At 38.9% G+C, this 23,660-nt stretch overlaps 1 protein-coding gene across 1 annotated transcript in view; it reads right to left on the bottom strand.

The window, feature by feature from the left end:
* Positions 1 to 23,660, bottom strand: part of KCNH1 (potassium voltage-gated channel subfamily H member 1) — a 185,411-nt gene that overhangs the window by 131,980 nt on the left and 29,771 nt on the right. Inside the window, exons 5-6 of the mRNA XM_075707277.1 lie at positions 19,785 to 19,903; positions 12,089 to 12,481 (exon numbers count right to left, since the gene is read on the bottom strand). Of these exons, the coding sequence (XP_075563392.1) occupies positions 12,089 to 12,481; positions 19,785 to 19,903 (512 nt within the window). The remainder of the gene's footprint in view (positions 1 to 12,088; positions 12,482 to 19,784; positions 19,904 to 23,660) is intronic.

Genomic DNA, 23,660 nt, shown 5'->3' with positions numbered 1-23,660 from the left:
GGGCAACACATGTCCTCTCATGTCTCAGATACAACACAGTTTGCAGTATTTAGCTCAGACATACCTGGAAGATAAATAAGGAAGGCCAAAAAGTACTGGAAGTACCTGATGATTTGTAATTTTTCCAGTGTAACAGCACATTTCCTATGACTACTTCATGTAAGAATTCACACACTGATAATCAGTCCTCTGACATTTCTTACATGGACTACACAAAACTTAACTATTTCAAATATCTCACTGTCTAATCTACACATCATATTCTTTTTATGACAGCTTTGTTATCAATGTAGTATTTCTGTGCTGATACTAATATGGCTCCCATAAAACAGAATTAAGCCAGCATGTAGGATTTTGTATTGTTAACTTTTAGACACATTTGCAATCCCATGCACAAGAAGTTAAATAAGAAAATTCAAAGCCATTTGAATGGGCACTAGAAGATCTGAACAGCATTTCAGAAAAATCCTTTCTTCTTTTTTCTACTCCCTTTTATCAAGACTGTTTCATACACAGAAGTCTGATTAAAATTTAAGCAGACTGGTTTAATGAGTATTTCTGGAAATACATAATTGCATACTTCTGGTCACCAGCTTTTACTGGAAGTTTGTTTATTCCTGCATAAATACAACTGCTTCAGTATCTTAGGCTGGTTCAGTGCACTAGAAGAGATGTTTTATTAAATAATTCCATAAAGCATATTGACTCATGTTCCCTAGGACTGCAGCAATGTATTTCCTCTTTATTTCATGACTTTGTCATGATTACATTGACTCATTTTCAGAGACAGATGTAATTTGTTACCTGGGAACACACTATCAATTTCTATTAAGTATTTGGACAAGATCTAACACAAGGGGGGGGGGGGGGGGGGGGGTGCATGTAAAAAGGAAGGGAAAAAAAAAAGACTAAAAAGCAGCCTTCTTTTAAATCAGAGATATATGCAGAGATCTAGAAGAGATCAAGGGATCTATTATTTTCATTATTATCTATGCCAAACATTTCAAGTCACTGATGCAAAAATTCCTGCACAAAGTAAAATTTAATTTCCATATCCCATTCATTCCATACCTGGCTTTGTTTTGTAAACAATGGAGCAAAGCCTTGATGCCAGTTCAGAGAATATGACACAGAAGGCATAAGGCCTTCATTTCTAGGGGAGGGAAAGCAGATACTTCTGAACACCCAGTATGGAGAGGAAAAGCAAAGGGGGAAAACACAAAAAACTATAACGTGATAACCGTATTTCAGAACTGGATATGCAAGTCCCTGAGTGACAAGCTCATATAGTCTCTACATTCTAAATATCCTCATTCTGACATTACAATGCAGCCTTCTGGCCTTTTTCCTCAGGATCAATGCCCATTTCTCCCTTTCTTCTTTACAAACTTTAACAGCAAAACGATAATGTTTTACATTTTGAGAAGTCTCCAATAATGGCTTGCTTTTAGCTTCAGTCTCAAAGCCAAGTATTTTAATCATGCAGTGCTTACAAGTCTCAGGCAAGGGCAGGAAATTTTTCTATCCCAGCATTCTAAATACCAGTTTTATTTTTGCTCAAAAATAGTAGTGCAAAATTTGTTCTTAAAATTAAAACTCATCACTGGGATTTTAAAATAAACATGCTGTTTATCAGTGAGAGTCCCACCAAAGACAAAAATAATAATGATTCAGGAAAGACTCAAAAGTTTGGAATTTTGTTAATTCTTAAATGGGAAAAAAAGTCAAGTATTAGAAATACTTAGGGGGGGAATCACATAAGGGGAGTTTAAGAAACTGGATATGAAAAATGGGAATACAAAATAACATTTGAAATTAGATTTAAAGTGTTTAAGACAAACTACTTTGCTTTTAGAGTACTCTTATCCTAATTTCCCATGTGAAATTCACAAAAAGAATTTTGTAAAACCATTTAAAATATGATAGAACTGCATCATTTGGGAGAAAGTGATTCTACCAAATTCTGATCAGAGGTAGAAAGAATTAGGGGGTTTGTACAAAAGAACTTGCTTATTTACAGAAAATAAATACTTGATTTGGTTGTGTTGAAAGGATGCATTTAATATTCAAATTAGCCACAATATTTCACCTGACTGCATTGCCAATAAGATTCTAAAAGTTCTGAAAAAGCTAAAAAGAAAAAAAAAAAATTATCTCAGCATTAACAGTATTTTCTATTTGATTTCCTCAGAGGAAAGGATTTGTCTATTCTACATGGATCGATATCAAGAGGAAGAAATGCCTAGGGAAATAACCATTCATATAACTCTCAAAAAATTCTAAGCGACAGAATTTCAAATGGGTATAAACAATGGAAATGTAATAGACTGCTTCATAGCTGATACAGTAGAAAAAAAATCAGGTCATTCTCCAATACTTTAAAAAGTTCTTTTTGTCACTAAATTTGGCAAGTAATATTTTAATACTCACAGGAATAGATCTGCTGGATTCAAAATTGATATTTTTAGATTACCATTTTCCAGAATAGAACTGTACTTTTAGATTACTGTCCATTTTAATGCTCTTATCAGTGCAGATTATTTTTATGCTTTTACCTTACAGATGGCTCCAAGATGTCATGCAAAAGAGCCTGAACTCAATTTACTCCTCTTGATGCGTGTCCCACCCTCTTAGCTCTGGTACTTCTATAACCTTTGAGAGGCAGATTAAGAGCCACCCAGAGCCTCCTTCTGCCCAAAGGACATAGATAAACCTTAGTTCATAAAGAGCTAGCACTTGCATTACAGGTCCCAAAAAAGGCACCCCCAGATGCTCTGCTCTAAGGATCACCATCAAGAACTTCTGTGTGGCAGGCAGGGAAAGGACAAGACTAAGTAATATCCCACAAAGTTCTATGTGGGCCTGACTTATTCAGGCACAGTTCCACCTATTAGTACTCTATCCAACAGATCCCTTCCCCTAGGGGTATGCAGAAGCTAAGAAATCTGTTATATGGCCAGGATGGAAAAATAGTATATTTTTACTATGTTTGCTTACAGAGATAACTTGTGTGCAGCACTTACTGAAATATGCAGCACATAGTCAAATATGGCAGAAAATGCTGAATTTCACACAAACTTATATATCAAACTGTTTGAAGTAACTGAATGACACTAAATCAAGATTCTAATGCTGATATCTACATGTTGTTGACAAATATTTAATAGGCTGGCAGTTTTACCTTCATTGCCAGTGAGGGCTGATGCATGAAAATGGAAGACTCTGTAGCGACTCCCCTCCAAACCAAAGGGCAAGCTCAAAGCCCTGAGAGCCAGAATAACTAACTCTGTATTTGCTGATTGAGCAAACCTGAATGTCAAAAATCCTTAAAGTAATAAATACAACCCCTCCCCCTTCCTCTCCTCCCATGCAATCTTTGCAGAGTGGAACTGCACCTCAAACACAACAGAAAAACAGATCAGCCTCAGTTCTGCAGGAAAGCAGGACCCACATTTTACACTTAAAGAGAATGCTTCAGAAGTTTGTCCATTAAATACTCTGAAAACTAAATTTCCATCTACAATTCGTCATTAGTTAGACCTACTCACTAGACAGTGTGCACATTTACACAGAATTTCTTTTGTATCTCTTTGTTTTGTGCAAGACACGATCTACTGCCAGTACACACCTTGTCCCACACTGATATCTCAGCCATGTAAGCAATCTTCTCTCCAAACACAGGATCGAGGATATCCATGTTTTGGCTCTAGCTTTGCATCAGACAACATAAGATTTGTGCCATTACTTCCATATCCATAAAAAGAGACAGAGAAGAGACATTATGATGAATTACTGTGTGAAGTGTTTTGAAAACGTAAGGGCTGTAGCAGAGTAATTATTAGTTATTTGTGTCATTATGGTCCCCAAGAACAGTAACAGTGGACACCAAAGTGCTAGATGCTGTACAAATGAAAAACAGTTGCTGTGAAATTAAATTCAACTCAATTCATTGAATAATAAAATTCCACCTAGAAAAAACAAAACAAATTGTTTGAGGAACGATAAAAATTAACTACAGCCAAAAAAAAGAAAACCATGGGAAATAATTCATTTTCCCTTCCAAACAAGATGTCAGATGAACAACTTCAGAAAAGAACTAAAATACAACTTTTATCCCACCTCCTACAGCTATAGTAACACTAACACTTTAGTAATAGATTCAATCTGCATGACAGTATTCACTCTTTAGGCCACTATTGTTTACTTTCCATGTGTACAGAAAGAAAATGCACTTTAACCCAAGCATTAAGGGTTTTTTCTAGGCTCAAAGGAAGTATAATTTATTTCCTATCTACTACCTATTTTAAAAAAGAGAAATATTCAGTATTGACACAAATCTGTTCTAAGTTTTCCAGCACTTTCCTCTCACATGTAACTGCTAAAGTTCTGGCTTCATCTCAGTGAAAGGGAGATGCAGGAGACTGAAAGCTAACCATTAAAAGGATGAGAAAGAAACAGAACAAAAAAATAAATTAATTATTTATCCAGAAAAGGGAGGCAATGAACTGAATTTATCACTACCACAAGTGGGCAAGAGCCATGGAAAATGCTGCCTTCTTTCCTGACATTTGATTCTCAAGTCAGCTGTGCCGCAGCCTGGCTCTGCCTATCTGCAGTAACATGGCAGCCCTGTCAGGTCATTATTAAGACTTCTCATTTCTGTTATTTGCCTCTTCTGATTTTCTTAATTAGGTCTGAGAACATGACCTTTCCTACAGATTGCCATATTTAGCAGCCAACAGATGAGATAACACTATGCACACAGGTCAAAATCAGTATCTCAACCCTCTGGTTACTGCTGTGGTTTTCAGCACTGAAGCAAGCACATCTCTAGACTCACAAAGCTTATTTTAGTCAGACATCTGTGAGCTTGGTTAGAATCGAGGGAGAAACAGCAATAATAAATGTATAACAGCACAGGGCGTGAGAAGAGATGGAAAGGCTGATTTTTCATTTATAAAACTATGTCCACGCTTGCCTTACACTCATACACGCACACTTGGAAAACAAACTCTTCTTTTTACTTTGAGAGGAAGAAGAAGGATAAAGATAACACGTGAGCAATTTAAAGAAATCCCACTTTCCACACTAACAAATAAAAAATTTACCCCTGACAGACAGCAATCTGCTTCCCAGTGCTTCCAATTCAAAGAAGCCGTTAAGTTTCAGAAGCTTTTTACTTATCTCAAAGAGGCAAAACACCCAAATAAGATTTAGTGTTACCAGCATCTAATACTACTCCATCTTTCCAATTCTAATCCAATCCCTAATATGAAATAGACTACAAAGCAACAATTTAGCTACTCAAATAAATACCCTTTGCCATCTCATCTGACTTTCTGCCTCAGATCAATACAGGTATGCTGAATGGGGGAAAAAGAACAGAATAACTGATCCCCATCTCTGAAAGATGCTTCCCTTTATATATAGCGTAAGTATCACTCTAACAGCAGCTTTTTGAAATAATTCAGAATCTAATATATTCAATTAGCTCTCTTCTTGGACACAGGCTATCACCATACATTATCATGGAAAATGTAATTCAATGTTTTAATTCTTTTAGCCTTATACAGATTGAATAGCTTATGTAGACAACTATTCTCTCTTTAACAATGTGATGAATCACATCATGCTTTTCAAAGCTGTGAAGTAGCCCTGAAACCCAATAACACCCTTACTTATCTGTGACTTAGCAAAAAAACTAATCTGAACGTTAGCAGTGCAGAAGAGGAGCTAACTAGCATCTTAACAGCCACAGCAGAACCGACAGCGTAGGTGTTGGGCAGGGACACAGCAACACATCCTTCTCTGATATGCTCTTTTGGGAGGGGCTATACATCAGCAGACAGTGCAGATGTCTCCAAGCCACCAAGGTGTATGAACATAGGGGAGACCAGGGAAGCAAGCAGAATTTAAAATTAACTAAACACCTTAAGCAGGCTTGGCACAGAGGAGAGAATTTAACCCTAAATGGTTTTAGCCCTAAATTTAACCCTAAATGGGTTAAATGGCAGAAGAGCTCTGCAGCACCTGTATACACCATGAACACAATTTAGAAAACAGAATTTGGGGGAAAAGGCAGTCTGCCCATTCAGAGGGTAGCATAAAAGAGGCATTTCATTAGTAGCATGGAGGTTGGGTTTTCAAGGAGGGAAGTTAGAGGAACTCATATTTGATTGAAAAAAATAGGAGGGGAAAAAAAAACCAAACCCAGACAAGAGAGAGAGACATCCTGAATCAAATCTTCAAGACACTGTGATCAGTAAGGGCTTCTTTGCCTCCCTGGTTTATATCCTGGCAGTCCACTCACCCCAGGAATCTGCTTTACTCCATTTGCATTTCGCCAAATACCCCTTCCACCTACCTGCCTGTTGAGGAGTAATTCCTGCCTGGCACAGCCCCTTGGGGCCATGCTGCAGTACAGAGGCACCTACAAAAGTCAGACAAGCAGCACCACTCCTCCTCCATGATTGTCTTTCCTTTCTTTTGCACTCCCCTTCTTCCACAGGTCAAGGCCCCCAAGCTCCTTCTGAAGCTCCCAACACCACCTAGGAGCCACACCAGCAACCCCCCTAGCCTTGCTCCAAGGGCCTCTGGCAGGTTACAGCCCAGAGCACACACCTCCCTTGGGCTTTGCACTATTTCTCAGGGGTCCCTCACAAGGGGACACCCAACCAAGTGAACCTCCACCACCACCACACCCCCCAACCCAAGGCCCATGCTCCAGCCCTCCCACTGCCCCACCTGGGTACAGTAACCCAACTGCTTGAGTCTTCCCCAGGAACACCAGTAAGGAGTCACCCAGTCCAGGGGGTCTCACTAATCCCTTCTCATCTACTCTCATCACATCCAAGAACCACAATTTGCCAACGTTTCCTCTATGCCTGGATCATACCCTGTGATACTTAGCTGCTTTGTTATGAGTATTACATAGAAAGTAGGTTATGACTACTTTATTTTTAAATAGCCACAGAAAAATATTCATTCATTATCAGATTTATCAATAGACTCACATGCAAAACACAGTATTGCCTAATTGGACAGATCCAAATAAGAAGTGTGAACTACACACAGTTTCAAACAGATTTCATGTTACACAGCTGTTTACAGTTTAAAAGAGTTTAAAAATTGTATTTTCCAGTTTGCAAAATTCATCTAACCCAAACTCTTTCTTTCTGGACCCCTGTTTATTCCATAAAACTATAAACATGATAATTTATTCCCTTGCCCCTTATTGCAAGCAAATGGTAAAACAAGTCTAGGGAAGTTGCGTGCTTTTCAGTGTAGCTGCTTCAGTAATTCCTAGATAGCTAATTTGTATTAGCATGAGAGATTATTCCACTAACAAGGTTTAAATTAATCTATTGCAAAAGTACTGCCTCAGAGAGTTGCCAAAAATCTGGCCAGCAACACATTCATTTTTTCCTCTCACAACTCACTGCTTACTTTCCAGCTACACCATGCTCACTTAGCACTAAATGCTTAATTTACTTCTATTACTTCTGTATTGTGTTTTTTCTGGGACTTTTTTTATCATCATAAATTTTGTCCTTTCAAAACTGTATATCTTCTTTGCCTACATGCCAGCCTCTCTCTTATTCACCCACTTAAGTGAACGGTAGATCATTTATGTTGAATACATCGTCCCTGATGATCTTTTACTATGCATTTATTTCTCTTCTACCTCAGCTAATAAGAGTGATATATGGTTCTCAATTTGGCATCAGCCAACAATTGATCATAGTGTTCCGTTCAAATACAGATAGCAATTACTACTACAAACTCCCTATTTCAGAGATTTATATGGTGGTGACATGACTGTATTCCACTCCTACCATGAGATTTCACAACAACAGTGTCACATGTAATAAGTCAGATTTTTTCCAATATAAATTATATCTTATGGTATTAATGCTGAAAACCACAGTATAAAATTGCTCAAGCTGACACTGCAAAAATATGCTTCAACTTGCCTTTGGAATTCAAAGTCTTAAATTGCATTGTTCTTGGCAAAATGTGTGGAATTTCCTTTAAGCCTGTTTTTTATTACATCTACTGATTGATGTCTGAACACAAAAAGATAACATTAATCCCCAAAGTAGGTGGTATTTTCTTAAGTGAGGAGTAATACTAATTACTTTAAGGGATTACTGACAAATGTTATTGTGATCATTCAAATTCAGAAGAGACTAATACCACATGTTTTAAGGGCTGTGTAAATTTTAGAGCAATATTTTCTTTTCTTACTCAAACGATACTACAGCACAATGTATTGTCTTAACAGCAGAAAGTCCAAGCCTAGCATTAAGTTGATTCACCAATCAGCAGAATATTTTCTTTTCTTGAAGTTCTCTGGCAGGTCACGAAAGTAATTCATATTTAACTGTAAAATTAGCTTCCCATATAGAAAAGCCAGGAGAAACATTTATAACTTTTCTTTCATTTGGGTAACAATAGAAATTTCTCTACAGCTATTTGTTCCTTCATTTGTTGAATTCTGTTCATGTCTGAATATGAGATACTGTACTGTCTCTTTGAGCACAGCACTTGAGATCAGAAGCTTCATACATTCTTATATTTAATTCTATGGCCTTAAACAAAGACATTAATGTTTTTTCTTTCCTCTTCCATCTGTAGAATGTGGCTATTCATACTGAAGTGCCTCTTGTATTAATTGTAGTTATTAATAGTTGTATTGATTAATAGTTAATTAATGCACAGTATTTTTGTGGGCAAAAATATTCTCAACAGAGAGGAAACTGGAATTTCAATTATATTAAAAAATGTGAATTGAAAATATACTAATGTTCCAAACTGCAACAAACCCAAAGAATTTTTAAATTGCCTGAAAAACACAGAAGTCACACTCAATTTTGTTTCAAGAAAATATTTTCCATTATATCTTATAATGGAATAATGAAGTAAATTGCAAAACAAAAAGTTACTTCAAAATAGAAGAAAAATTCAATATCAGAATTTTTTAAAACGAGTATCTGCTTGTCAAAAATATTGATCAACTCTAGTTTCATTTTATAATTAGTCTTATATTAGTGGATCACTTTAAAGTTGACAAAAATGATTTCACTATTAATCTATCAAGAGCTAAGTAATGGGACAGTCCCAAAATTACCCAGAGCCAAAAGAGCCTCAACACCCTATATACACAGCTTTTTATTTCTTCAGCTCCAGGTCCTATGTCCCTTGCAAATCAATTCGTCTCCATCACAGTAGTTACAGCATTCTTAAAAACAAATTGACTTGTCAAGTTAGTTCCTCCATGACGTCCTCGGTGACTTCAGTGATGTTTCTTTTAACAGAGAATGACAGCAGGCAGAAAAAACAGTGAGCTTCTATCTGCCCCAGTCCTCCTTTGCTATAGGGACTGCAACAAAGCCAGGATTCTATTTCCTTCTGTTTAAAATCATATATAGAAAACATCAAAACAGGAAAATAGCAATTCATATTCTTCATCTCATTTTATCACCACTCTTGACACTGGGTATCATTTAATGTCTGGCAATTTTTTTAAGAGTATTCACGTTAGGACTAAAAAAAAAAAGAAAAAAATCCCTGCAGCAGCCATGGCCACCTACTAACTCCAGTCACATGGCTCCAAGGGAATTCCCTTTAGCAAAATCAAAGTGACACACAGATAACAATCCAGTTCGGCTACTTATAACTTGAGCAGCACAGCCTCACAGCTGACTTAATCCAACTGTGAAGTAATATGGTGTATAATCCAGGGTGAGAGACAGGGAAAATTTAAACCAGCAAGTTTGAAAGAAAGGGAGTTGACCACAAGGGTATGCTCTACACAACAGAGAAGAAGGTATAAAGGCAAAGCCTTTCTAATTTCAAGACACCTTGAATGTGGCTTTGGTTTTTTTTCCTCCTTTAATAATAGGTTATCTTTCTCTCTACAGGCAGTTCATGAAACAGTGATCAGCATATACTGTCCTAAATCCCCACCTGATGTGCACTATGTTATTCTGCTGGCATTGCTGGCAAAGCCCCTCAGGTCCTGTAAACCAGTCTATGAGCCCTTAATAGAAGTACAGCAATTTACACCAGTGGAAACTCTGCTCTAATGACCCTACAATGATTTATACCAGCTAAATGCCAGAATCCACTAAGGAAAATAGAGACGAACAGTCTTGAAAGGATAGCATCAAGAAAAATGTTCTTTTCCTTGGGCACGATAGCTAGAATAACTAAAACGAACACTGTTACACTGATTAAGGAGACTGTTGAAGAACCATAGGAAAACTTAAGTACCAATCAGCTCCTCATTGTTACAAGGCAACACTGAGATGGAGAACCTGGAGAAATTCAAACTCACACAACAAGAATTTCTCTGCAAAATTGCTACCATGAGTCTGAGAGTGCCTGTGCTCAGCTCAAGGGTTGTCACAGCCACTGGTATATACATTTTCCTCAGGGATGTTCTGTAGGTCACTTCACCAGTCTACAGTTACGAAATGTTCCTCCAGCAAAATCATCAGCAGGTTGCTACTATCTGCAGGAGGTGTGAAAAGCTTCCTTCCCTTTTTTTTTTTTTTTTTTTTTAAATCTTTCAGGCTAAATGTCAGAAACTGACATATAGCCACTCCTTCCATTGCTTTATCAGTGCCACAACAAAGTAATATGTGAAAACCCTGCACAGTAATCTGCAGCCTGGGTCCTTTTTATGACAAACAAATATTTAAGGACAGGTCTCACAAGGCTTTTTTGCTTGATCTCATTTGTGTTATTTCAGTCTGCAGCTTTATATAAAATGAAAACCTCTCTAGGGAATTAAATATCAAATAACATTATGTTTTTTCCACTGCATCCAATAGTTTGCCTACTTGTCCTCAAGTCATTGAGCAAAATAGTTTAAATTTGATAAAAAACAGCATAGTGTATTTTTACAAAAGTAATGCAGTTTTATGTTTTTATCCAGATATTTCACTCAGCATAATTTTCTTTTAATAGCTAGGTTGTCCTTTATAACATGGGCATATTTTAAAGGAACTCATAAAAATTTAATTTTACAGACTGAAAATTAAATACTAAGCACTGATGAGATGTGTATGTATGTTACAGGTTTAGTATGTGTCACAAATAAATACAGACACATAATTAGTTGACGGTACAGATTTTATAACATGTAATTAAAAAGTGGACTGCTGGAATCCTCTTTAAGATTTTATTAACAATTCATTAACTCCCTGAACTATTTAGGCATGGAACCTTAATATATTTAGTTTAGGAATATTTCCTTGGCAGCCTGATCCAGTAGGAGAACAAGCAGTTGAAACAGGGTAGTATTGTGGTTTTAAGTGTCTGAATGTTAGTTCCTTTGCTGGCTTGTGGCCTGTTCCCGAAGAAATGAGCAAGAATTAAGGAGGAGTCTAGATTTCCAGATTTCTCCCTATCCTTTCTTCTAATTATGGAATTACCAAGCAAGCATCAAAACAGCATCTTCAGTTGCTTCACCTTCCTCTAAAGCAACTGTTGCCAAACAATGCTGCATGAATCACCAGATACCCAACACAGTACTTTCTGGGGGTCTAAGAAGATTTAGCGATTCACTGCCTGCCTCTGGCACCTGCTACATTGTATTAGAAGCAGCTGAGAAAAGTGTATTACACTTTCCAATTGTTCGTGTGAAGAATTGCCATTAGCAGACATATCCTGTTGAGTCAACAGTGAAAGCAAAAGAACCCTGCCCCAAGAAACTATCTTGACACACCAGTGCAAGATACTCATAGTAAGTCAGATAAGCAGTTTTCCTCAGTGTTGTGCAGAGGTTCCGCTGTCTGCTTCTGCCTGTCCTCCCGAACATCCTCCTCCGAGGATGCAGAATGAAGGAAAATAAACATGGATTTCTGACACCAAGACCTCAGCCTCTCCCAGTGCAGTTAAATATGGACCCTTCTGGCTAGGATGCATGAGCAAACTTCTACATGGGCTGAGGGCAACTACTAGAGACATATGTACACTAATTCAATATACTAAAAAGCATACATTTCTTTCTTCTCTCCCTCCCCCTCCCCCCAAACATTAAGTAATAATTAATGGATGGAAGTAGAACTAGTATACTGACCTCATCAACATTCTCAAATGCATTGATGACATCATATGGCAAGCATGAGAGCAGATCAATCACAAACCAGGTCTTCAAGTAATTCATGCGAATCAGCTTTGGGTCAGAGATCACCTCTCCTGCTGGCCCCACAAAGGTGGTATGGAAATTAAGCACAATGTCTACCAAAAAAATGACATCTACAATGCTGTCGACTACTAGCCACGCCACATTGTTCTGTTTGGTTTTAAAGGAGACATTGTAAGGGACCAAAATAGCAGTGTAGAAGGTTAAAATCAAGATGATCCAGTCCCACGTAGTCTTGAAAACACAATAATGCAAAATTATGTGTGGCGGAGTCTTTGGTGCCTCTTGTTTGTACTGTGGGAGGATTTCAGAGCCCAGCTGCAGTACCTGTAGTCACAGAGATTTCAGGAGAAAAAGAAAACATGCTTAATTTTTTAACATTATTTTTCACATTGTAGATTCTCAAGCTCAGTACAGCAGTTGACAAAAATGCATGTCCGTTAACTCCTTTTATCACCACCAAATGGTAAGCAAGTCAGGATAAGTATCCTGTTAAACAAATCAGCATCAACCTAAGAATAGTTGTTGCTTCTTTTGATGCCATTAATTATTTTTTGACACTAAGCCTAATGTGCTGGGTATCCAAGACATATAGAGAAGAGAAGCTCCTTCAGCAGTCTAAATAGATGAGACAGATAAATGATGGGTGGGAAGGCAGTTGCAAATAGAAATCAATGGCAAAACCAGGAACAATACCGCAACTTCTCAGTTCCAGTCCAGCACCGGGACCACTGGACCACATAGCTTCTCAATATTGTCTATTTAACTCTTCACTATACTGTATCTGAAATAGTCTTATACTACAATCTATTATGAATGCATGCACCTTTGTTCCTCTTCTCTGCCCTGTGCAGGACCAAAGCCCATGGATAACTATCAATAGCCTCAATAAACTCATTTGGATCTTTAACTTTTCACTGAGAGAAGATCTGATGGTGTACAGTCAAGTTACAATGCAGTCAGGTCTGAATTCAAAAAAGCACTGCAGCAAAAGATAATCTGTCAGCTTGTGTTTTAAACCCTGGGCCTCAAGCTGAGCACATGCTCCAAGTGTTTTGCATAACTGCAATCTCCATCAGTGCTGCCCATTTTAAGTCTATTTTTCTGGTTCTGCACACTAGTGCAAAAAGAGTATGATTATGTCTTTGAATCTTGAGAACTAAAGTTTCTTCTACATACCTGTGAACAAGAATGTGTTGGTTTACATCTATGGATATACATGAGGGTAAAACAAACATGAAGGACCTGTCTCCAAATAAAGACAAGTTAAATTTTAAAATGAAATTTACCCTGGATGAGTTATGGGTGAAAACTGAAAGGAAGATGGAGGTTTGCTCAAGTGAGATGTGTTTGCTAATGCTAAACTCATAGAACCTGTGAGAACTGTTTAGGAGCATGGTTCCTTTTTCACATTTATTTATATCATAGTTCAGAGCAACAGGGAGCAGGGAAGGAAATTAAACGGACACCTTCTCAGGGAAAAGATCAGACAACATAGCTATAATAGGAGGATGTCTTCCTTTCATGCTCCTTATCTCAGCTTTTTAAACGTCAATTATTTGGACATGGATTTTTATCTGCAGGCTTTTCTGAGTGCTTTTTACTGTTCTTTTTCTGTGAACTGGTGGGCTTTTTTCCAACAGATTAAGCCAAAGGAGACAAAACAGAACAATCAGCTACAAGAGTTCTACTTGGACAAAACAGCCTCAGATCAAGTTCCTTGCTGCTTTGAACCTCACATAATCACTTACTCTTGTGCACAACAGGTGTCAGACACTGTCATATCACAGTCCCTTGCACATGTGTAAATGACAATGGGAGCTGCAAGCCTGCTGACTTTGAGCCCAATATGTCCTCCAGAAGAGAAGCAGCATGACCTGCTCAGAGACCCGCATGTTAGCACAGAGGCATCAACAGTTTGAAAAAAATAAGAGGACTTGGGATTTTTTGTTTCACTGAGTTTCTAGAATGACAGCAAAGAGGAAAAAGGAACATTTTCCCCTAAGTAGAACCCTTGCAGACCAAACTAGGACTCAGACACATCCACTGCAGTATTAAGTACTCTGCCACTCCTGATCCCAATTCATGCAGGTTCTCCACACTACCAAAAAAAAAAAAAGAAAAAAATATTAAAAATAAAAAGTTGTCTTGTGGTGAGAGGAGCTGGAAGCAACACAAGACAGAAGCAGTCTCTTCTCTGCAGGAGGCACTAGCCAGCCAATGCAGTCCCCAGAAATCACAAGTAGTGACTGGAAGAGGCACAGGTTGCGTACTGAGTTAGTGTGTGTACTCAGAGCATCATTCCCTTCAGGGCTTGTTTGCAGTCTCAACGACAAATGTTAGGATGTCTTTTCTCAACAAAAGTTCTAGCCCAAGATCAATATTGCAAATACCTCCTGCCCTCCTTTTTGAATATCACACCTGTATCTGAATCAGTTGGAAAGCACTGAGCTACTACTGGCTTTTATGAGGATTTGCATGAGTAGCAGCCCTAATATAACATCCGAACCCTGAAATATGCTTCACTGGGCAAGGAGAGTCCTCTGCAATATTCACTCACTGGAATAACTGATCAGCAAAACCAAGCACCTTCTATCACGTAGTAACTTTTTTCAGTCAGTTACCTGAATTTCAGTTCTAATGCTGAGATGTTACTAGCATGGGGAGATTGTATCACCCCTTAAATGCAGGCTGAAAACGTAATTGCTTCTTTTGCAATCACATCTCCTAGAGCTTATTTTTTTAGCCTCTGATACTATACAAAAATGTAAAACATTTTGGCAATCATTCTAATCAGCACAGAAACCTCAACCATGAAACACTGAAAAAATAGTTTTGTTAGTTCTTGTCAGATTGATTCTTACATATACACACATAAGTTCTAGGTTGAAAATTGTATAATGCACTCCATTTTGGCCACCACTGAACTTGCAGAAATTTTGCATCATCCAAACTAAAGTTACTGGAAAATGTATGAATGTATTCCCATATACCTGAATAATAGGAATAAAGGCAAGAACAATCTCTGTTTGGCACTAAAGAAGGGGCTGAATTCTGGTGTCCGTTATTTTGCTGTAAATCAAAAAAAATTACAGTAAATCCCATGGAACTGCAGGGATATAAAACTGAACTGAATGCAGAGAAAAACAGACTTCTAGTTTCAACTCATTAAGAAAATAAACAACTTTGCTGCTTCAGTGTTTTAAAATGTCATCACCAAGCACAAAGCACTCTCCCCTAGCTTGTTTGAGATTCAAAGGGCTACAGCACAGGAAAATAAAAGGATTGATGTCTCCTTCCCTTTTTATTTAGAAAGTAAACGTACTCTAAACTATCTGAATGGCTAGGGACGTAATTAATAAGTCTTTTGAACATCCACTACCACCTTGGAGTCTTTGGTTAAGCTCTACCAATGGCTATTAAGAGTGACCAGGGACCATGGCTTTAGCTGGTCTCCAGTGGAAGGATGTGTGCCAGCAGTGTGGGTGTGAATCTCGAAAAGAGGGGCAGGGACAGGGCAGGAGATGGGCATCAAGGAGTGACGTAGGGATATCAATCACTCGCAAGGTGGGGAAAGCCACCTGCAGCAAGCCTGGGGTGTCTCCAGTCTTTTGTTTGGGTGGGGTGGGGGTGACAACTTCTAGCCCTGCCTCCCTCTCACCGCGTCACTAACGTGCACCTTGTAAAACCACTGTATCTTGCTGGCATTGCTAGAGAGATGAACTGTCATTTCACAGCTTGAGATGGAAGAAGGGCACTGTCCCAGCTCATGCTACCTCTCTGGGGAAAGGCAGCTTGCTTTACAGATTGGCAAAGGTCTTGCAGCCTCCAGGACTGACAGCCAAGAGCTTTCAAAGGCACCAAATTTTAATTTTCATTGAAGGAAGAGAAAAATACCTATAACGAAGCTTAATTATCTCAGAGAACAAGCATGTGCTTTTAGCATTACGTACAACAAGAGAGCTCAGTGCTGTACAGAGATAATGAAAGGAAGTCCACAGAGCTTAGTGCTAAAGCTCTAGGTTTTGTCAGGTTGCTGCACTGGAAGTTAGGAGAGCTCTTCTCTGCACTTTTCACACCAAGGGCCACTCAGAGTCTACCCCTGGGTCATTAGAAATTAAAAGCTATAAACACCACTTTCTCTGCACCATATAGCAAAGCCAGGTAGATGCAAAGAGAAGTACCTTCTGCCCTATCCCAAGGTGCTCTTGCTGCACTCCAGCCTCTAGGGAGAGTAGTGCCAACCTGAAACACAGTATTTGCTGAAGCAGTCAGGAGTGGTTACCCACCTACATGAACTAACTAGATTTAAACTGCTTGTAAAGGTACTTTTCCTGGAGAGGAAAAAAAAAAAAACCCAGGAGATGAATATGAAAGTAATCATGAAGAAAATGTACACAACTATATAAACCGATATGCTGAGCTTCCTTCCACCCATGTGCATTGAACAAATATTTCATTACTATAATTTCCTAAATAACTGAAACAGCCCTGGTTTTGGAAGACTTTTCTCTATTATGCAGTTATACCATAGTAAAAGAAATATTTTATTCAGAAAGTTATTAATGAAAGTATTATTCCAATTACGTATGATTCACCAGCCACTACAGTTGTATTATCTGCGTTTATTATTTGTGGTAATGATGCATGATGTTTTAATAACTCTCTAAAGCCAGAGAATATTATTTTAAGAGCTGAAACAACAAATTTCATCATGGGTTTCACAAGGCTGTGTTCATTTTTTTAACATAACAAAATAAAAAAAAAAATCCCAGATTTGTTAAAAAATGGTGAATATATCACCAGTCAGGACTCATAAAAGTGCATCAACAAGTAGTTACAATGATTTATTTATTTTTAAGACTGCATGACTGGGGGAAAAAAAACCCACAGAAATAATCATTCATTTTCAGCTTAATCTCTCCCGTTTGTGTTTTCAACCACACATATTTGCTTTCTCTCACTCTCCCTTGCTTTTGTTTTCACAGGCACCCACACGAGTTGCTCCCAAGCCAAGGGCTAGGTGCTAAGCCACAAGTTGAAGCAAATTTTAATGGCAGTTATAAGTCCCCGGTAAACAAGGTTTAAAAAAGAAATGGCAGAAGTTCTGTTATTAAGCAGTGCTGCTAAGCACCATTATAATTTTTCTGCTTTTATTTCTCATAACTATTGCATTTTTTAAATTATGACACAATCTTGTTTACCCAGATCTGCCTGGTAAATATGCAGAATACATCAGCTAACACCGTAGGTGCAGAGGACGTATACTATGCAGTGACCAGGAAGAATGGTTCCTACAGCCAGCTCCTTGGTGATAAAGCCACAGAAATGTATTGATTACTTTATAGTCTTATTGCAAAATGTACTTTCAGAGTTACCTAACACCCTTGCATTAATTGCATAATTAATTTAAGCAGTTTTTGTATGACTGCTATTAGAAAAGTCAGGCTAAACAAATCAACACATACTGCCAAAAGTCAGAGACTGAGGCTTAATAGACACTGCTCATATTATCCATAGCCTATGGTTAAAAGTTTGCCACTAACACCTTTCTTAAGCTAATATTTCATAAGTGATAAAAGAAATTGTAAGCTTTTGTGGCAGGCTCCTATTTTGTGTTTGTACAACACCTTGCCCCACTCAGGTTCTAGGACACAACTGGCTCCTCAGATATTAAAAAATGTGATAAAGAACCAAGAGCAACACAAATAATATTCTAATAAATGAAGAGCCTTCTCGAGCAACCAAATTTATGTGAAATGCCACAGTGAGTAGGAAAATAAAAAGAAGAATTTTAATTTGAACTTAAGATTTCAAATAGGCTACTGCAGAGATGAAGGAAAAAAAAAAAGATTTGAAAATACAACAGGGAACAGTTAGAGACCCCCTGTTCAATATTACCAAGAGATCTTTCCAGAATAAGCCCCGCACCCCATATGTCTACAAAGGAAGAACAGTGGGCTTGCCTGTATGATTATCTGCACTCTGCTTTTCTCTAGTGTAGTCCTATTGACTTAAGTGGAATTACAGCAGATACACAAAAAGGTACCTAACATCACAGTTGGGGCTAATTTCTTTTTAAAATAATGACTGCAATATTCAGTTGGCAATTAAAGAAACTAATTTCAGACATGTAAACTATACACTTGCCTTTTATTACTTGTAATGAATCAACTGGCTGTGCCAGTTAGAATACTTGCAAAGACTTGTTGAGCACATCGGCTTGCAAGAAGTTTCAGTAATGTGTAGTCACTTAGGTGCAGACTGAGGTTCACTGAGCCAAAGAGAATAACCTCAGACCCTTTGCCTTACATTCTACTGCCCACATTTCAGCACGAATTCAAGGGTAGACCTCTAAAGAGAAGGAAGGACTATTTGATGCTAAGCTTTGAGTAGGATTAGGAAGGAGACTATTCCAAATTCCAGGACACTAAAGACACCTCAGGGTGGACATGTGATAATCACATGGTATTGCTACAGTATAATCTCCATGTGAATATCTGCCCCTCCCCTGTGCTAGTATGATCTATGTTATTTCTGTACTTCCAAAAGAAGTCAGCTTTCCATTCTGGACTGTATCTGTATTAAATACTGAATAGGCAAGCTCCTGTCCCTGGGACTTTCATCATCACATGTGATAACAGTACAGGCCTGGGCAGGAGTTGTTTATTTTGCATAGAAACTAAGACATATACAGGGCAAAATTAACAGAGTACTGACTATATGGAGACCCCATGGAGCCCATCAGTGGCTTACACTTCCAGCTACACAGGAAGATTAAGAATTACTGACAAGAGTCACAGCTTCTGCCACAGCATTCACAGCAATAGGTGATACAGAAGTGCCATGTTATATTGGCCATACTGTCATTAACGCCATATCAAGATGTGCCCTAAGCTGTTTTTACACCAGGAAGGCCCTGCTGCTGGCCCAGAAGACAGCTACAAGAAACTTGGGACAGTCTCTCCCCACTTCATGGCGTAAGCCCTAAAACCCTAAGTACTTCAAGGACCCTTCTCTGCCTGGATCTTTTCACAAAACTTTGAGAGTGTACTTAAATCACAAGGTTTCATTTTCCTAATCTGTCTGCAGTGTCGCTTGTGGCATCTTACAGCTGTTCTGTCCACAAAACCAGTAACTCAAACATATGTTTTAACCAGTTTGTAAAGCAGGATTGGGATCCCACTGAAAAAGAACTAGACATAAATGAATGCAGAGAACAACTGTGTCAAGGATTCTCCAGAATTTCCTTCTGTACTAACCTGAGTTTTTCTCACCTCAATTTTACACAAGTGAATAGTCCAAGATCCTACTAACATTGAGGTGCTCAGAAGAATGGAAACTAAGCAAGAAAGTTTTACTTTAATAATAATGCCATTATAAGACTTTGCTGAGATATGGAACACAACACCAGTCAGGTTACATGAAGTCTTCTGGACACCACTTTCCATTCCACTCTTGCAGGACACATTTCACAGCACGCGTGCCATATTCTGAGCTCCCATGCCTGCCACCAGGCTTCAGATTCCCAGGACAAGGGGGACAGACAGTGCTTGTCTCATGCAGAGACAACATACCCACAAAGGCTAAAAACATTTCTTTATGGTTTTTCAGGGAAAGAAAACGTTACCTCAGCAAGTCGCGAATGCTTGTGAACATTCTCTCCTTTCTGCACGCTTGGAGCAAGCTGCTGCAGCACACCTCGGCTGCTTGTGAGGGCCCGGGTCAAGCGAGCAAACTTTCCCCAACCTTGAGAAAACATACAAGATTATACACGTTACCAAAAAAAGCTGCAAGTGTACTACATAAAGCCCCCTATAACTTTAAAAAAAAAAGTTAAAACAGAGCAATCTGCTTTAATACTGACCACAAGGGAGTATAATTTAACCAAGTACCAGATAAAAGCAAGTCACAAAATAGTTGTCAGGGTGGTAAAGCAATAAAACCCATGACTGCAGTGACTTGGTATTCAATGGCTCTACAAGAGTGCTGCTACATGAACTGCACCTTTTGCAAGGATACTTTACAATAATCTATTAAATCCAATGGCCAGATTTGGATCTCAGCACTGCAGAAGACACTCCAGACTAATGAAGATGTAAGACTAAAATCACGCACAATGAAAATTATAGTTGCCTGTAACAGAAGTGAATCTGGCCTCAGATGTATTAAGCATAGATTCAGCATAAGCAGAGAAACATACATAGGATAATAAAAAGCAGAGTAGACAAGGCAAAACAAAATCATTAATTTTATCCTCTCTAAACAAAAGCGGGAAAGACACAAATAGATTTGCTCAAACTCTAATAAAACATTTAGCAGCTTCTGGCAGAAAAGTCATATACTGAATTTTAATTCAGAATATTCTTTACAGCCATTTCAAATACCCCTCAACATAGAAGGCCTTGAATGACAGTCATAAGAGCTAGTTACAACTATAATCTTTATGAGCAGTACTTTGGCATAACAGAAAGTCAGGCAGAGTATACATCCGGATATTTTTGATACTCTGGAAGGAAAGTATCAATGCATTTTGTCCCAGTCTCAAAAATGCTAGCACCACCTGGGAACTGTTGAGCAGTCTCACCTCCTACTCCAACTGAGGACACTCAGCACTTTGCAGACTCAGTTCTTAATGAGAACCTGGTTCTGGAAAAAGTTCCCTCCACATTATGGTTTCGTCACCAAAAGAAATGGTACTATTAGCAGCAACCGTTTCTAAAGACCAGGCTGGTGTTTAGCCTGCAAGTGATCTGTGACAAGTACAGGAACATGGGTGGTTAAAATACTGCCCAGTACTTTGAACATATCCTTGGTTGACGTCTGTCTTTGACAGAATTTGCAGGAACATGTTTGGTAATTTGAGAGGTGAGCACAAAAAACAAACAAATTGCATGGATCCACTACTGAACAAGATTTTCCAGGACAGATCTGAAAAGAGAGTTTAGCATTTTGTATTTTAAGAATAAACAAAAAATGCATTTATTAAAGGGGAGAAGCAAATTCATCATACCTCTCCATTATCAGGAATAAAATGGAAGATTTTCTTATGCCTTAAAGCACATAGCAAGCCTGTCACTGGTAATTTAATAGCCAAGTTGAGTAGAATTAGCCAACACTTTCAGGCAGTATTCAGCAACAAGTAGATTGAATGATTTCCATCCAGGAAGCCAGATCTTTCCTGATAAACCCATGTGAGATTAGCTACTATACTAAAGGACTATTTCTCAGAGAAATAAATCAACATGACAGAACCTCAGGTGAGGTCAGTTTGTATCTGTTATAAACCTGACCCAAAGCACCTGATTTCTGACCATACATTTCCATGGAAGGTGCTGGGGTTTGGTGGTTTGGGTTTGTTTTTTTTTTTTTTTAAAAAAAGAGACACATTTATAAATGAGTATTCTTTCTCTACTGTACATGAAGAAATCCAACTACAGTTGATAGGCTAAGGCTTGAAGGCCTTACTACCTTCTGACTAAAGCCAGTAGAGGTTAAAAGAATGGATCAGGCAGGAAAAACCTTTCATAATGGCTAATCTTCAACCGATATAAATCAGACTGGCCTTTGTAAAAGCCAACACAGCTACAGCAATTTACACCAACCCAAATCTTTGCTTTCGCGGAACTTATGCGCCAGCACTGCTACGTTTTCTTCCTGCTTTACAGGACCACGAGAGCAGGCTATCAGCATGGGTATGTTTTCAGCGATGTAAATCCAGACTGACGAGGCCCGAGGGGGATGTGTTCCAAGAGGATACAGACACGAGCCCGCTTTTCCAGCCCCGGAGCGGCGGGGGGGGCGGTGCCGCAGAGCCGCGGGCCCCGGCGCTGGCCGTGGTGCTGAAGCGGGGGCGGGGGGGGGCGGCCGCGCCGCGCCGGCTGCAGCCCAACAGGGCTTGCCGGCAAACGGCAGCCCCGGCGACAAACAAGCAAAGACGACAGAGTTCCAGCTTCGCATGGGAACTCGAAATCTGCCTCCCTTACCAGACATAATGTTTTTAACGCCAGCTGTCACAGACGGCCCCTTTTGCTAACTCAAAACAGACTGATGGGTAGGGCGTTTTCCTGGAAGATTCAAATTGGTTCAAAACCAGAAGACAAGCTTGGAGCGTGTATTTTCTTCCTATCATTGAGTTTTCTAAGAATTGGGCTATTCAGACATAAGCAGAGAGAGAAGGAAAAGGAAGCACCTCACCTGAGCTTTCTTGCACAAAAGCACTGCCAGACATCTCTCTGGCATGGTTTGTGGCTGTGAATGCTGAGCACCTTCAGGTACCTCCCCCTCTTCCCAAGAGTCATCTCCTTTTGAAAGGTACAGCTTAACCCATTCCTCTATAAGCATCTCCCCTGCCCTGCACGTTGCAAATCTCATTTGTGGGTGCCTAAATGGTATGCAAATGAACTGTTCCCATGAACGTGAGATCTCTTGCCACATGCTCCAAACTCTGATCTGAAAACAATATAACTTCATAGGCAAGAGACTGTGTCAAGAGGCAGGGTGTTTTAGCTTGGCTTTTTAAACCAGTGCTGACCTGAATATGGCAGGGTCCAACTATATATCCTAACTCTCCCCATACATTTGGTACAGCACATACGAGCTCAGTCTGGAGTTATACAAGCCATTGTGTGATGAAATGCCTAAAACCAGGCACTGAATCACAGTGCAAACATCCCAGGTATATGAATCTCATCTTTAGGACAGAACACTCTCCTCCTTGTATTGCCCTTTTTTTTTGTTTGTTTGTTTTGTTTGGGGTTTTTTTTGTGAAGGGAAGATAAAAGTGTGGGAACTTTGAAGTATAATTATAGTAGACCTGCAGGCTGTGGCATAGCAAAAAGAAAATCAAAATGAGAGAGAATGCCAGTACTAATCCTATCGAATGATAACTTCTCCAATACTGCTTGAAAAGACAGCAGTACCTGTTGAATTTATTGCAATTTTTCCTCCAGAAGCCTAAGGACAGACACAGCCTACAGCAAGTCAGATATTTATCCAGTGAAGACAGGTCAAATAATGGACTTAAACCACAGGAGAGAACATAAACATTAAATTCTAAGGGTCATGGAGCTGATTACAGGAAGAAGATAGAGGTTTCCAAGACAAGAAACTAGGTTTCAGGATGGTGTAAGAACATATTGATGTTAGTCTTGCTAGGACAGGGGGGACCAGATGATATGGTTTAGGAGTTCTCATTCAACACAAGCAGCTGGTATATCCCTACATCCACTCTTGTCCTCTGGAAATAGAGAAAATATAAATTAAATTGAAACCTAATGACCCTAGGTGATTCTCATATAGGCATATATATTCCTCAGACAGACAAGAGCTCATATCAGACAAGACAGCTTGGAATTCGGGTACCAAACATAAAGCTGGATGCCAGCCCCACGGTTGTGCTTGCCTGCACCTCTGTCTTTGCTTCTATCCCATTTTTATCATTGTTTGGTTTCCTTTTTCACTTCTGCAGAAAACATCGTGCAGGGACAAAGCAATGAGATGGCAC

Source organism: Pelecanus crispus, chromosome 3, assembly GCF_030463565.1.
Source record: "Pelecanus crispus isolate bPelCri1 chromosome 3, bPelCri1.pri, whole genome shotgun sequence".
NCBI classification, from domain to species: Eukaryota; Metazoa; Chordata; class Aves; order Pelecaniformes; family Pelecanidae; genus Pelecanus; species Pelecanus crispus.
This window is presented reverse-complemented; position numbering and strand designations above follow the sequence as displayed.